The sequence below is a fragment of the Bombus vancouverensis genome, chromosome 7, assembly GCF_051014615.1.
Source record: "Bombus vancouverensis nearcticus chromosome 7, iyBomVanc1_principal, whole genome shotgun sequence".
NCBI classification, from domain to species: Eukaryota; Metazoa; Arthropoda; class Insecta; order Hymenoptera; family Apidae; genus Bombus; species Bombus vancouverensis.
The window spans coordinates 9,525,923-9,542,158 of record NC_134917.1 but is presented as its reverse complement, the minus strand read 5'-3'; the positions used below and the strand labels follow the sequence as shown (position 1 = coordinate 9,542,158).

The window sequence follows — 16,236 nt, the reverse complement described above, 5'->3', positions numbered from 1 at the left end:
TGCGGCCTCAACCGCAGCGTCACTTCCTGATCGCACGAATGGCTTCTAACCCATTTTACGAGGAAAGAAGCCAGGTCGAGCCTCTATCAGCTGTCCATCTGGTTGGCGTGTGACCTTTCGCATCCTTCTGCACTCCACTGTTAGCGAATAACAAATGGAACGAACGTTACGGCTGATGGAATGCCGTCCCTTCTTTTCGACATTTGATAATATGACAGAGGAAATTAGCAAATGGATAAATAGCTTTGCTCTATTAATTTTCAATCTTCATTCAATTAAATGTAATTGTTCACTCATTCTTAATGCTGAATGTTAACGTAACATCGATTTCCCACTTTTGGCAACATTAAATTCAAATATTATACGCTGGCTACAAAAAGTATTTGCATACTTTTTCTTATTTTCAAATGAAGTATTTTTTTTATCAGGTTGTACATTTTCATAGAATTTCATAAAATCAGCGTAATAATATAAAAGCATTATTTAAATCATGATACTAAATTCACTGTGTCTATTTGGACCTAATTAATTAGTACGTAAATGCTATTAATAAATTCTTCTAGTCATATAAAAACACTACTAAGCGATATGAAATTTAATGTACTTAGATCCGATTAGTTAATTCGTAAATGCCATAACAACGATAGGTGGTATTGATACTTTCTGCAATTACTGTCACAGAACGAAATATTATAATCTGTTTATAATTTGATAGCGATACAGGAGACCATTGCGAAATTCGCAAGAAATCGCATGTTCTGGATTTTCGTTGCACATGAAGGTGCATTTGTAAAAGTTTGATAAATTTACTGATTTACGATAAGAAAATACGGTCGAAGCACGGAAGTGGTCTATCCGCGAAGAAAATATGAAGAAATTACATAGCAAGGAAAGAGTCGAATGGCTGACATTTACGAAACTACTAGGACGTATCTGTCAAATATTATGGCCTGGTTTGTAACGGAGGAAAGTTAAATTTACTAAACGCGATTTATATTTGAAACAGTGAACCACTGATACGTTGAGAGCTGGTTACTATTAGTTGTACGTTGGATAGGACAAGGCTAAATTTATCATTTGATCCGAGTACGAAATATAAAGAACGAAAGATTAAGTGCATATAATGATAGTACTGCTTACTGCTATATTGTAATCGGTCAATGATCTATAGCTCGATGAAATGTTGAGATTAAAGTTCAGCTAATTATTCTTCGCCTCCTCGTCGAAGATAACATCTAACGAAACGTAATAGTGTATGGTAATGCGCGATGAATACAGATACGTATTGTTGCATCGCACTTTATTCTTCAAGTATCGCAAAGTAACACGATGATCATTTACCTGAATGTACGATAATTTCATTCAACTCATTTGCGTTATTTACACAACAGAATGATCTTACTATGTATACGTCCTACTCTTGATGAATCGTTAAAATTGAATTCAGTGCTAAAAGTGGTTCGTCAAATTTGGTCCTGTGGTAACTCAGAAATATCCATATCTATTCAAGACTCTTCCGTCTATTCCTAGTTGTCAGAATTTTAATTTCAGTAATAAAAATAGCTAGCCTCTTTAAAATTGCTACGAAATATTCTATTTAACAGAATATTAACTCTATTACGAATAATTCCTGTTCACATAATTCTGTGACGTCTTAACGTTGATTACCTAGTATTTTTGTAAAACTATATTTGGTTACTATCAATATAACACCTACATATCATAATACTTACCTAAACAACGCGTTACAGCTATTAAACAATCATTGTGTGATAAAGTTTATTACACGTTTTAATGTATATTCTTTTACAAGTGTATCACTGAGTTTAGGTTTACAAGCAGGTAGAAGGCAATATGGGAGGTCAGTCGCAGAACGGATCTATATTTAAGAAATATGCCTTGACCTCTCTTTTTCGTGACGTCATCGTTATCACGCATCCGAGTTAGGCAAAACGTCATCCGAGGTTTCCCCTAAGAGCATTGCTCTACCAATGAAAATAGCCACCAGATTTGTGGTATAGTTCCATAATCGCGTGCGCACCATTCTATCTATCCTAGAATCAGCTATTGAGCTCTTGAACGCCAAATTTTCCCAAACTGATCTCGATGGTCGGATATAGCTCTATTCAAATCAGTTTCATGTACGTCAATTGTTGGATAAAAGGATGGTTAAGAAATGTGGCAACCAACGTAGTCGTTTCATTTATTTTTCCGTTTATTGTTTTATCACGGCATATTCTCCGTACAATACTCTTATAATAAATTGTACGAATATCTTCAAAATACGATGAGAGTTTAAAATTCCGTAGGATTTTCACGATTGAGAAATTTGTATGTTCTTGAATTTTTAAAAAGTAGATTTTTGCATCTACTTCAGAACTTGTATTTTCTTTAATCTTATCTTTATAAGTTATTAAATAAACAGATGAGAGAACATTAATACTATACAGTGGGAAATATCATCGATACAATAATATTAATACGGTTCGAATCATTAAAAAATTCTATTTTGATATAATAAATGGTTTTTGTGATTCGCAATTATCTACTTCAATATGCGATCATTTATTTGTATAGAGCTTTCCATAGGAAATGACGGAAGTTTATAAGAATGCTATCACACTCGATAAAGATTATTATTGTTCATTAAAGCAGAGGTTATCGTATATGATAAAAAGTTCTACGTATCAGGATATGGTAATCGTCACGTACCGTCAGCACACAATCTGCTGTGTTCCAAAGATCAATACATCTATTCCACTAGTTGCATTGGTGATGTATGATCGTCAATAACTAAGGTCGCTAAATATTACGCGTTAAAGATAATTATGCGGCAACTCGGTATATAACTCTCGTAATTAATAATATATGTAAATATAAGTATATATATAAATATGTAAATGTATTTATAGATCGTGAGGGCGGAATTACACTTATTACTTTATCGATTTATCAATCTTTAGTAGAAATATGAAAAAAGTTTACGTTAGAAGATTGTTGAAATATCTGGTCTAATATCTCCGATAACTTTTATCAACATTGTTACCAGAGATTCTGATATACAGATCCGAACATTGATTGAAAATTAAAATTGAACATTTATGTAAATCAATTTTCTTTTCCAAGTGTATGCCATATTATCCGATCTTGATTATTCGGTACCACCATGTGACCATATTACAGAACTCCCTGTAGAATGCAGATGTTTTTCTCTGAGTCATTAGTCAGTTCAAGAGATGAACTTGACTGACTAATAAAACTGATATTGCGTTCTGGAACAGTAGATTAATTATTGAAAACGATGTTTGCGTTATATAAAATCTTTCTCGTTATATCTCCATGTTGATAACACATTTATCAGGAACTAATATTAAGGTGTTAACGATAAGAGTGATTGTTATATTTCGTGGTGATATTACCAACTGGGCCAACGAATTACTTGTTATATCGTTGTCACGAGAAGAAAAAAATTATGTCGTGGATAATACAAAACATATTACTATATTTATCGTTAGCTTTACAGTAATGATAGGCTTTGGTTTCTATATTGAAAATGTTGAAGTTAGAAGAAATTGCATAATATTTTATGACTTGAGTTATTTTAATAATGTGTATTCATTAGGGGCAAGTTAAGGTTTCTTTAACTAGTAGTTATAAATTTAGAGATAGGCAAACTCTACTAACAAACTTTGAGAAAGATTTATTATACAATACAAATATAATATATAATATATATACAGGGTGGTTGGTAACTGGTGGTACAAGCGGAAAGGGGTGATTCTACGCGAAAAAAAGAAGTCGAAAATATAGAATAAAATTTTTTTTTTAATTTTTTTAAAAATCTACAGTGAGATCCGTTATAACGAGACGTGATAAAGTGCACGCGTACCGAGCGAAAATTCAAAGTCGATTTTCTCGAAAACAAAGCCTCAAACGAAAAATTTTTATTCTATATTTTCGACTTCTTTTTTCGCCTAGAATCACCCCCTTTCCGCTTGTACCACCAGTTACCAACCACCCTGTATATTACATATATATGTTATATTGTATATTTATATTGTATAATTATATATTAGGTTGCCCGAAAAGTTTCTTTCGTTTTATAAGGAAATAATAGACGTTCAATGTTTTTTGTTTTATATTAGTTTATTGAATTATGCACGAACATAATAATAGAAATAGAACGAAATGAATCATACCTAATTCAATAAAATAACGTAAAACAGAAATTATTGTTCATCTATTGTCACCTTATGAAACGAAAGAGACTTTTCGCACAACCTAATATATAAGTTATATAGTAGAAATGTATGTTTTTTAAAATAATATTATTATCAAATATAAATACACAGCTTCGTAGTATTTTATTATATTATTTATGAAATACTTAATCCAAAAGAAGATAATTTACTGTTTATACTTTTGGCACAATATTTGTAACTAATCGTGTTTATTAACTTTGAATTAAATTAACATGTTTGTTAGTAGGAGTGATAGTGAGATCAGTCCTATAATACTGGTTGTAATATTGCTACCTGAAAAAATCACATACATTAATATAATATATTATAAGTAATACTTTGCAAAGAGTAACTTTACTATGCGAAGCTAATAAGTAGACGAAAAATAGTTTTTTGCTTATTATAGCTGCTACGATAAAACGCTTAGAACAGACATATTAATTTAAAAAGATGTAACTAATACAAAAAGTTTCAGTTTCTTCAATATCAACTTTTTTAAAATTAATAATCAACATTTCTTGACACCATATTTCAAGATACGAAATAATATGATTAAAAGTAGTGTAGCAATGTGCTTTAAAAAAATTAATATATATCGCAGATAAATTCTTGGTCTTCATACAACTGACTAGTTCACAAAGTTTTTATTACACATTTTTAAGTCTATTAATATTAGAATAAATAAATGAATAGCATGGAAGGTAGATAATAATATTGTTATATGTGTTCTACATTGTTACGTGCTCAACTGCTGCCAAGAACTAAAAGATAAGGGACAAAAATACAGAAGTAAAAAAGAAATATAAAAATGAAAATGTGGCAAGCACGAAAACATATACAGTTCCAAGGAATATTATTATTTCTTGTTTTTGTGCGAAAAGATTCGTTTCAGATGGGTTACGTAGTCTTGCCAATACGTCTTATCGCCCTCTACAATCGCAAAAATTGCAACGCAACTTATTTGCAAGAAAGCATGCGAGCAGTCGAAAGGTAATTGCTACCTAGTTATATTATTTTACCGCATAGTAGTGTTCCACGTGCAATCCAAAAAACTACCGGTTAAAGCTTCAACGCCCTGTTTCTTTTGTATCGTCGGGAATCAAATGCAAGGAAACCTTCCAATCGGTCACAAGTCAAGGTTACTTACTGTTGAAGTCGCACACAGTGTCATTTCGTTGAATGTAATTCCAGTCGCATGCGCTCTGATTGTTCCTGCGGAACGCTCCAACCCCGGAATTCAGATAACATTCTCCGAGATTCTCGCAGTTCATACCAAGAACTGGAAGAATTCAGCGAACAAAAGAATTTTTATTAATTTACATGCAACTAGCTGAAGAAAGAAAATCTGTTTAAATATCGTGCATTTAAGCTTCCTTTAAACGCAAACACTACACAATTTTCAGCGAATTATTAGATGTCCAATGTCATTTTCAACTTGTTTGTTCGATGTACGTCTTATTCAACTGGTTCTAGATAATTGTAATTGTAATAACGATCGCAAATTCGTCATTTTCCTATTTACTCTTGCGCATTTTTCATTACGTAGATGTAAGATATCATGAGCTAGCAATTCCTAGATATGTAATGGCAAAATATGACGATATTACATCTCGAATGAGAGATAAAAAAGAAGCGAATAATATTCGAATTTCGCAATAAATCCATGAAATGAACGTGATAATTTCTGGCATTTAATAAATCATCCGGCAATGGAAATATGAATTGTCATGAAATTATTACCAGTCGATTATTAATGTTTGTCTGATAAATATTAGTCCAAAAACAACGTTATATCTTCGATTGTCAACGAAAAAAGATAATTGAACTTAATAATTGTAAGGAGCTTTGCAAGAAATAATTTGAATGAGATTAAATTTTGGCTTTTTCTTATATGCAAAATTTCTTTGCGATCTATTATTTATCACATTACGAAGAGAAAATATATAAATCGCGGGTGTCGAATTGTTACTCGCGAATATAATAAAGAAAAAAAATGTTTGGATTGACGCGACAAAATCTTAATTAAGGGAGTGTATTTGTGAACATTAATTCGCCTTTCCTTGTTAACAGGTTAATTAACGAGCCATGAAATTTTACGCAGCACATATGTATTTATTTTCGTACCTTTGCGTTTGAAACATTTCTTGAACTTGTAATGGTAACCTTTAGGACAAACGCATACGGAACTCGAGTTTGAAGTTGGATGAGGTAAACAAACTGCGTTTGATGTCACAGCAGAACACTGAATATTTTTATCGCAAGGTTTCCACACGAAAGGGCTAAAAAGATATAATTGCATTTCTTGTTATTACGTTACGTTCTTTATAGACTTGCGGATGTTTGTGCATTTATGAGAAATTGAAAAGTGCAAAAATGTACAGAATGCACAGAATAACGAAAGCAAAGTAGTCATAATGTTTAGTAGGTGAAACAAATCTCCATTTAGATTCTGCTCTTTTAATTATATAGACACATAAAAATATGAATTCGCGTAAACATTCGCAGTTACATACATATGTATTATTCTATGTATCTGAAGCGATGTAAAAGAAAATCTAGCTTTTGTATTCAAAACGATGAATTTCCATCAAATATGATAATTTTTTCAATAAACGACTTATGTTACATTTTGATGCATGTTTTAAAGAAGGTTCTTACCTTGAATACACGTGTCGACTGATTCAGCAATGTACTGTTCCTTATAAATGAAATCATTCGATTTGCATATTGAATCTTTTGGTACACAACTAGCATTGGAAATGCAACTGGAATTGAGACCTGGAAGAAATATAATTTTAATAAAATTTCTGACTTCTTTGTATCTTTGGATAAAAAATGATATCGTTTGAAAGTACAACAATGAAAGTCAAAATTACCAGGCACGCACTGCTTGTTTAACTCGCAATAATTATCTATACAAACACAAGTCATGCCTGTACATTTTGCATTCTTGATCCGTTTTCTACAATCGTTATCTGCTTCACAAATATCTCTAAGATCTGGAATTAAATTGTATATAATATCAATGTTTACAAAAACTGTACAATCTATTACTGCGCGATGATTTTTAGTTTCAACGTATAAAAAGCTGCATATTACAAATAGCTCATTATAATAGTCTGTTTTATGTACAGTGGCTCATGAATGTATTTGGACACTTATTATATTGTCTGCGTGTCTTGTATAAAACATTTTGGAATTTCATTGCAGCTGTAGTGAAACACGATATCATGGTTATATTGACAAAATTTTAAACCAATCTGAAAATGCATATATAAAAGTTACGTATTTACTCTAAATATATAAATTAAATAAAAAATTAGTATATAATATGGACAGCCTTAATATAAGCATTAATATAAGCATTCATAATGGTTCCACTGAATATCGGGGCTAATTGATACAATGAGTAATAATTTAAATACCTCTTCTTTGTGCAATGTATATTTGCACTAAATATCTTGTAGCCTTCGTATACATTTACAAATTTCTTTCAAATTTTATTAATATAATCATCACAGTCTTATCTTCTTAAAGTACTAATGAAAGTTCAAAATGTTTTGTATAACATACATAACATATCCTCAAGAGGTTTCTGACTGTTCAAATATATTCGTGAGCCATTATACACATAACTTAAAACGTATCGTACCAATTATATCTTTCACCCAAGTTGTCTTGTTATTAGTTGCATGAGTTGGGCAGGAGCATAACTTCCTTGCATCGCAAAATAACTTGGTATCGATACCAACAATATAACAATCTACGTTTTGGTGACACGATTCACCTATCCCTCCTTTTGTCCAACAAAACAACTCAGTCTCGTTAAACCGAGATTTCTCGTTTCATTGTACAGTTACTACAATGAATAGAAAAGAATGTTAATTGTTTATAATAATAATACTCGTTTTGAATAGAATTTTGTGTGAAAATTTTTGGATCTATCACTTACCTGTTTCACATTTTCTATTATGTTTAGAAGCAACTTTCTCCAGTTTACAATACCATGTGCCGTTTCGACATTCCGAACCTTCGATTCGAATTTCATTTGCTCCAGTTTCACATGGTTCTCCAAGTTCTACCAGAATAGTTTGTGTTAAGAAATGTCTGTTTTCATCATTGTTTAAGCAAAGAAGACATTTCAGCAAAATTTGTAATGATAAAATACATAGTTATAAGTCTCTTGGGACATTTCCAATATTCTTTGATATTAACTCTATCAGCGGCTCATCTGTACTAAAAAATAGTACAAAAATAAAAAAATAAAAATAGAAAAATGAATTTGGCGGATAGAACATTTTAACAAATATATATAAATCTTTTTTTATGATATTTAACTTTCAAGCAGTGTTTATTGTTTGCTCGGACATGTTCCACATTTAATTCAACTGTAGTAGCCATTAATTTTTCATTAAAGTTTTAATGGATAAAGACATGTGAATAATTTTACCTGGAATACATTTCTCTCTTTAGTTGTGTTAAAAAGATTTGCACGATTACATCTACAAATTCTCAAAGATCCGCAAGTTGCATTTCCAAATTCTTTACAGTCCGCATCCTTTGTACATTTCTTTTCAATGTTGTATTCTGTTTAAGATAAAAAAATGTACACTTTAAACTTTAAATTCTTGTCGTGGTCATTTTAATTCCCATATTAATGAATGAAAGTACTCTCATATTAATAAAAAATGTACTTACAAACCTTTCTTGATTGTATTTTTTTTTTTCAATATTATCATTATATAAGAGTCTTGCGATATGTCTTATATGTGTCTGCGAAGTATCACATATATAGTTGTCACACGTATTGTTGATCCATCCTTTGCAATCGTTATTTATGATACATTGTTTGCCATGCACTATGCAATATAAATATAAAAATAAAAATTGTTGTTATTAACAGTGATTATGACGAGAAACATGAACATTTAAATCAAAGTTATATTAAAGAGATTATGATTACTTAAATTATTGAAAAAGTATTGATTAAATGAAGTATAAAGAAAATTTTTAATTCTATAACAACGTTACGAATTGAATGTTTCTCTGATTGGAAAAATATAATATAATATAATAATCTTATTTGTACTTTTACAAGGAAATTGATAGGTTCTTATTCCAAATTTCTCACGCTATATTATATTCTTACGTTCATCTGTAAGTTACTATATTATACTCTATTACTATTTTATTCTGTTGCTCTGATTGGAAAAATGATCTACTGAATAATTGCAAAATATATTCTTTCTCATATTGATAAATTTTCTGTTTAATACTTACATATATTGTATAATATTGTAAAAAACGGGCAATAATGTCTCGTATACATTAGATGTATATAGAATAGGATAAATCATCAGTTTACAATAACCTACTTTATGAGACTAGAACGTATAAACGTGTTTTGATGTGATATGATTATATTTTATCAGTTGTTATTATTTTAGAATCAGAAAAACCTACCTTTCGCATCTGGACGACAAGTTTTATATTTTCGCTGATAATATCCAAGACTACAGTTGCAAATGTTATTTATGCAACGTGACGCTTGAAAATCGCCGTTTACATAGCAATCGCCGTCTTCTTGGCATTTTTCGAGTAATCCTGTAAAAGTTTATTTCGTGAGAAGTTTGCGATATTATTATCTAGATAATATTGTGAAATGCACGATATACTTGAATATGCACGACATTTTCCATGTATATAATAATATCCCTCAGCACATACGCAAATTCCATTTCTGCATATTCCACCTCTCGATAAGTACGCAGAGCACTGCATCGATTCTTGGCAATCGTCACCATACGCGCTGATAACTATAAATATCGCAGAAATAAACGTAACAACTTAATAACGACGCTCGGTGACGTATAATGACTTTATGATTAAACGGAATATTTTATCTAAGCTCGTTCTAACGTACAGTACAGTAGAAGCTCGATTATTACAACATCGATTAATGGAAAATCGATTTATCGAAGTTTTGCAAACGGCCCTTTGAAAGAAAGGTTAAAAGACGAGAACAAAAATCTGAAGTTTTATTCCTGATTGAATTCCAATTTCTCCGTCATTTGTTTACACCGTCAAAGATAAAATAAGCTAATTAGATCATTGTATTTTCCCGATCCCTAGTCTGTGATTTGCTTATACGTTTTATGCTTGTTCTAGTCATTGTAACACTTAAAATAAACACTTTTCTCAAGCGGAAAACACAAAGAACGAGTTGGATTATTTTATTTATTTTTCTATTGTCCTACAAGACATAAATTGACAATTTCAAAAATTTGAAAGAAATGACAAACTAACTTATTATAATTAATTGAGTTACCATACACGTAATGATAGACGTTTCACCATAAATAGGTATTTTTTCGTAATTTACCTGTAATACATACTGTAAAACTTCCATCGAAAATATAGTCTGAATCACATTGACATGTACCATTGATACAACTATTACGATTTACAGAGCAAGCAGACGTAGCAGTACATTTCCAATCAATAAGATCTCTTAATAATGTTTCATTATCAGTAGAATACGTTTCTTTTGCTTCAATCCTGTGTGTTTGAATTTAAAATCGTGAATTATAAGTTCCTAATTACATGCGAGTTGAACCGCGATCGTGAAACATTAATGTTGCAACCAAATCATGTATTATCGACGGTAACTGAGGATCATACTTACTTTTAGATGTTTATGATAGTTATAAAAATATGTTGAAGTAATATTGCGTGATGCACTTTGAAAAAATCCGTTAATACTGTCTATGATTTCTTAAACCAATATGACAAAAATGTGAGGGATTAAGATGTATGTATAGCTTTATTTGATGCGCACATTTCACGAATTACATAATCACATGTAATAATTGCATGGATATAATTTCTGAGCTAGACGCGTGCAAAGGAAAATTTATCTTCTTTGACAAAAAAATAGACAAGATATATATGACAAACAACACGCTGCGCTGTTAAATACTATTAATGAAGAAAAGTTATTTCACAAATCACTATCCGATTAACTCATTGAATATTAAAGACTCATACTGGAAATGAGCTTGACGTTTACTCGAAATTTCTGTCTTTTGACAGAGATTGACTAAAATCTTTTACGGTTTTAGAATAAAAATATATTTAATAAGATAAAGTAAGCAAATATATGTTATACACGTTTGAAAGTAACATATAAAATTAGAAAAATTCTCACCATTGTGTAAAAAACATGTTAAGTAAAGTAATAGACAAACCACTACATTTGAAATACGCAACATGTTTAGTACATCTGCTTCTAACTGAAACGTACAAATTTCCGATACGACGATCGTTGACGAATTTTATCAAGTTAATCGTATCTGATAGAAAATGTACACCTACATTGTTATCAAAAAAATATTAAATTATCTGAGAAAACAATTTTTCCGTAGTCATTTCGATCACTGTTCTCTTTTTTCGAACTAAAAAAAGGTGTTTCATACAATTTCACGTAAAATATAATAATTTTATCAATTAGGACAAGAGTATTTGTAGTAAATCTATATTCCACGAATTATTAAATTCCTGATTTGAGATTTAAATACACAAAATCATGTGTTTTAAAGATTCTATAAGTTTGAAAATTGCTATTGTTAATAATTGGTTAATAATGAAATAATATGAGAAAGATTGATATGAATGTATATAGGTAGTATAATGTTTTATATGTCTATAATCGTAGCTTATCTGATAATATTCCCGATTATACCAATTGTAAAGAAAGCATGAGTCTTCAGTAATCTTTATCTCTATAATCTATAATTATTAAATCAAATGGTGCTTATTTACCAAACGAAAATCGTCTTGTATGAATTACGATTGTTTGACATTCTTTGAAACTGTTTACAAAATATCATGTTCGAAAATATTAAGGAAATCCCCTAACTATTTTTTTAATCAGAAGATCATTAGACAAAGATTAATTCAATACTACGCACTTTTATTCGATATCTTTCTCGATAAAAATGAAAACAGACGTAAAAATGAAAATGTAAAGTGAAAACAAATCACTGAATATGACATACAAGTAATGTTTCCAATGTTGAAAACATTATCAATATTATGAAGTTATCAAAATACGTAGTATTAAAATTACAAATATTATTCTACGTACACAATATTTTCCTGGAACATACTTTACGTAATAAGTGAAGATGAATTTATTCCTACAGCGCAACGTCACGAAAATGTAATATCACATTCTGCGTCAAAATGATATGTTATATAACTTTAATTTGTTTCCTTTGTGCGTACATTAATAAAGAATCATTTTAGTTTCAAATCTAATAAAAAATGTCGTTGTTTTAGAATCGTGATTGAGAATATATAATTTAAGGAAATGCTTATTCGACAAAACAGTTAGCAAAACAATTAGCAAAACAAAAGCAGGTTTCTTTATTCACAACAAGCATAAAATTGTAGATGACCTATAGGAGATATGTCTTGACCTATGGACATCTTCCTCGTAGTATGAAACTTGTGGTAGGAGACTAAGTTTTATCGTTGATGCGACCTTTTATTTCTCTTTATGCTAAACTTTGCCAGGTCGAGGTTAATTTGTACTTTTGCGTTTACCATTTAATGTTCTTTCTTCCTCAATAGTTAGTTTATGGCAGATCGTTCATCATGAAGGAACAGTGGAGCATCAGTAATGGTAAGTTTATTCTCTTCATATTTATTGTTTTTATTACGCGTGCACATGTAAATTTTACAATGCGTAATTAATTAATCTTCGCGTAGTTTTTTAAATTCTTCGTTTCATAATTTGTAAAAAAGTATTTTTTTGAGAAATAGAAATATTTATGGAAAAATCACTTTGAACCATCCAGCAGTCTTTTTATATGATCATGGTTAACTGAAATTATAATTTATTATGTGACACTCTAATAAACCAAAGAAATATTCCATTTCAACTTCTTATAAATGTTAATTGGAACTTGTACTTGCACTTAGTGTTATACATAAACATGTTACATATTCCACATATAGTTATTATCCCAGGAAATAACTTCTCCTGTTTATAAGGAAAAACGCCAAAGTTCGAACATGTATTAGTGCGTTCTTTCTAATTTCAGCATATCAATATGCATTTTTAATGAATTGAATGTTAATAACGTGCATAGATATCGTCCAAAAATTGCGAATTTAAGCGTTAGTATATCAAAACTTTGTTAAGAGAGTATGCAGAAGACAAGTGATTCTGAAAGTGATTTTACTCCACCAGTTATTATTTAATTATATTTGACTATTTAGAGATACTTTTATTCGTTGTCATCAATCTTTTTCAATGCAACACATAAACTACAACTTAATCTCTTTATTTCTTTTATCACAGACAAGCTTATAAGTGTGGAGGAGGGACATGGAAATTCAATTCCCGACAAGAAAGGTTTCACATATTTGAAATCCGTGAGCACACACCACATATGTGAACAAATAATACAATGCGTGAAACTAATCCTGTACTTGGAACTGCTACTGTTTGTCGGATGGGCTTCTTACACAATATGGCAAAATTATCATATCGATTCGATGGAAGCCAAGGCTATAGACAACATTCGAGAAGCAGAATCAAAAGATTTATTCGACCAACAATCGACGTTTGACAAAAGTACTGTTGCACCCGAAGAATTACACACATCGGAAGATAAAGTAGCATTGATAAACACAATGGGACATGTAGAAGATTCGCATCACGATAAGAATCAGCCCTTCAATGAAGAACACGACATTATACCGATAGCAAAACCCGATCGAGACTCTTCAACAGAAGACAGTGAATCGTCGTCTGTATTGAAAGTTGATAGTGCAAAAAATATTGAAATTAATGAATCAGATAAAGATACTACTGTACATAATTGTTCCGAAATACAAGATCACTTTATAACTGAAGAACCGAAACAAGTAGAAAATGGGAAAGAAGAAAATTCGGAATATTATGCGCTTCTTTCGTTACTACTACAAAATGCCATGAAGACAGAACCTATGAAAGATTATACCACTGATAGCAGCATCAACTTGCAAGATGCTTCAGTATTAAGTGGATCGATCTATACACCTATAGATGGGCTTGAAAATCTGGAAATTCAGGAAGATCACGAGGACGAAAATCAGGAAATTTGGGAGTATCTGGGAAATCAGGAAAATTGGTATCCGGAAAATATGGAAAGTCAAGTAAATCAATATCAGGAAAGCGGCGGAAATCTGGAAAATCTAGATACCCAGGGAAACTTGGAAAATCAGGAAAATTGGAAGAATGAAGAAAATGACGAGGTTCGGGTAAGTGAGGTAAATCAGGATAACCAGGAATATCAGGAGGAGAATCAAGGAAATTTGGGTGTTCTGGAAAATCAAGAAAATCAGGAAAGTCAGGAAAATTTGGATGTTCTGGGAAATCAAGAAAATCAGCAAAGTGCTCCAGGAATTCAAGAAAGTCCGGAAATTCTGGAACACGTTGAAACACCGATATTAATTATGGATGATGATTATTTCGCAAAAAATTGGAGAAAAGACATACTTTCTATGTTCCGGACATCAAAAGACCCATACTTCGCTGATAAATCTGATGACCATTTAAAAAGAATTAGTGATATGCTTCGAATAGATTATGAGGATGGACTGGACGATTTGGATTACAGATATGTACCTTATTTAAAACTGGACCCATCTTCAGATTTAGAAAAAACGGATACTTGGACATTATCTGAGTATCCTTACGATAATTATAAGTCTGATCCGTACTTATTTTTGTAACGAAATATTGTACAGGGTATCCCATTAATTTTGTCCATTTGAAATATCTTCGTTATGAGGAATAGTATGCGAAAAAATTTCATATAACAATTGAAAAATAATCCTAATATGGTGGCAGCAACAATGTCTTTATATGGGGCAGGATAAAGGAGATGTCGAGATCAATTTTCATTTCTAAGACAGATATTAAAGTAAGTTTTATATTTAGAATTCGTGATCTTGTCGAATTTAAACTCAAAAGAATAAACATTTTCTCTATTAAAAATGAGAACTAATTTACTCATCCCCTCATGTTATGTTTTTGTTGGAACGACTACTACTTTTATCAGTAATATTTTCATTCATTATTTGAAATAAAGAAGATATTTTAGGTGGATAATGTTGACGAAGCATTCTGTATAGTACAAGAAAATTTCAACAAATAATCTCATCTAATAATTTCTTGTGATGGTTACAGAAGAAGCAACCCGTAGTTACGATTTACGATCGTAAAAGTATAGTAATAATTTGAAAATATGTGTTTCGTATTTCTTTGTATCACTTTATAATTAATCTTTTAATTTAAATAACTTATAGTAACTTATTGATTAAGTCAAAAGTGAAATTGTAAAAGAAAATGTTTTGTGAATTCTATTTGCTTATTTTACTTTAATCCATATTTGATTATTTCACATTCTGAGTCATCTTGTAGAGAATTAAAGTAATACTATTAGAATTTTAATACTAGTAGAATTTTACAAGTCGCAAGTTACAAGTTAATATGAACGAGCGATCCTAGTTGGATAAGAAAAGAAATGAAAGTTCACAAATTTCATGTTATCTGATTAATCTATTTGGTAAAAAATTATAAAATTGTAAAAGAAAACTTTACAATCTACAGCTTGTAGCTTCTCAATTTATTAATATTGTTAATTGGTAAATTATAATTTTATTTATAAAGGAATTTGGAGAAGCAACTTTAATGGAAGGCATGCTTTAAGAAAATCGTATTATACTTTGTCAGACGCGCAATTGAAATTGCAATTGTGAAAAAGAAAATATTTTGTGAATCCTAATCTTTATTTTATTTAAAATAAATCTTGTATGTGTTTATAATTACAAACATCATTCGTAAATGTTCAATACAAAATCATGGCATATTTTGAATTCCGCATATTTATTTTATTTAATCCATATTTCACAAACGTACCTGTTTATAATTACAAATATC

At 30.5% G+C, this 16,236-nt stretch overlaps 2 protein-coding genes across 10 annotated transcripts; one reads left to right on the top strand and one right to left on the bottom strand.

Annotated features, from left to right (window-relative positions):
- Positions 1 to 2,877: 2,877 nt before the first annotated feature.
- LOC117159027 (uncharacterized) lies at positions 2,878 to 11,170 on the bottom strand. 9 transcript variants are annotated; one of them, XM_076619964.1, is made up of 13 exons: positions 10,927 to 11,170; positions 10,624 to 10,799; positions 9,917 to 10,057; positions 9,705 to 9,845; positions 8,940 to 9,100; positions 8,692 to 8,828; positions 8,194 to 8,477; positions 7,894 to 8,100; positions 7,118 to 7,240; positions 6,900 to 7,019; positions 6,366 to 6,520; positions 5,389 to 5,520; positions 2,878 to 4,535 (listed from the first exon to the last, which is right to left on the bottom strand). In XM_076619964.1, the coding sequence occupies exons 3-6, from the start codon at positions 10,020 to 10,022 to the stop codon at positions 8,754 to 8,756; spliced, it is 483 nt and encodes a 160-aa protein (XP_076476079.1). In that variant the 5' UTR covers positions 10,023 to 10,057; positions 10,624 to 10,799; positions 10,927 to 11,170; the 3' UTR covers positions 2,878 to 4,535; positions 5,389 to 5,520; positions 6,366 to 6,520; positions 6,900 to 7,019; positions 7,118 to 7,240; positions 7,894 to 8,100; positions 8,194 to 8,477; positions 8,692 to 8,753. The 9 variants fall into 9 exon arrangements, with proteins under 9 accessions (XP_076476079.1, XP_076476082.1, XP_076476084.1 ...); XM_076619967.1 differs by having other exon boundaries at positions 2,878 to 3,272; XM_076619968.1 differs by lacking the exon at positions 2,878 to 4,535 and having other exon boundaries at positions 4,544 to 5,520; positions 8,194 to 8,319.
- Positions 11,171 to 12,772: 1,602 nt separating this feature from the next.
- Positions 12,773 to 16,172, top strand: LOC117159065 (uncharacterized). The gene is made up of 2 exons (XM_033338581.2): positions 12,773 to 12,927; positions 13,609 to 16,172. The coding sequence occupies exons 1-2, from the start codon at positions 12,900 to 12,902 to the stop codon at positions 15,024 to 15,026; spliced, it is 1,446 nt and encodes a 481-aa protein (XP_033194472.2). The 5' UTR covers positions 12,773 to 12,899; the 3' UTR covers positions 15,027 to 16,172.
- Positions 16,173 to 16,236: the final 64 nt, after the last annotated feature.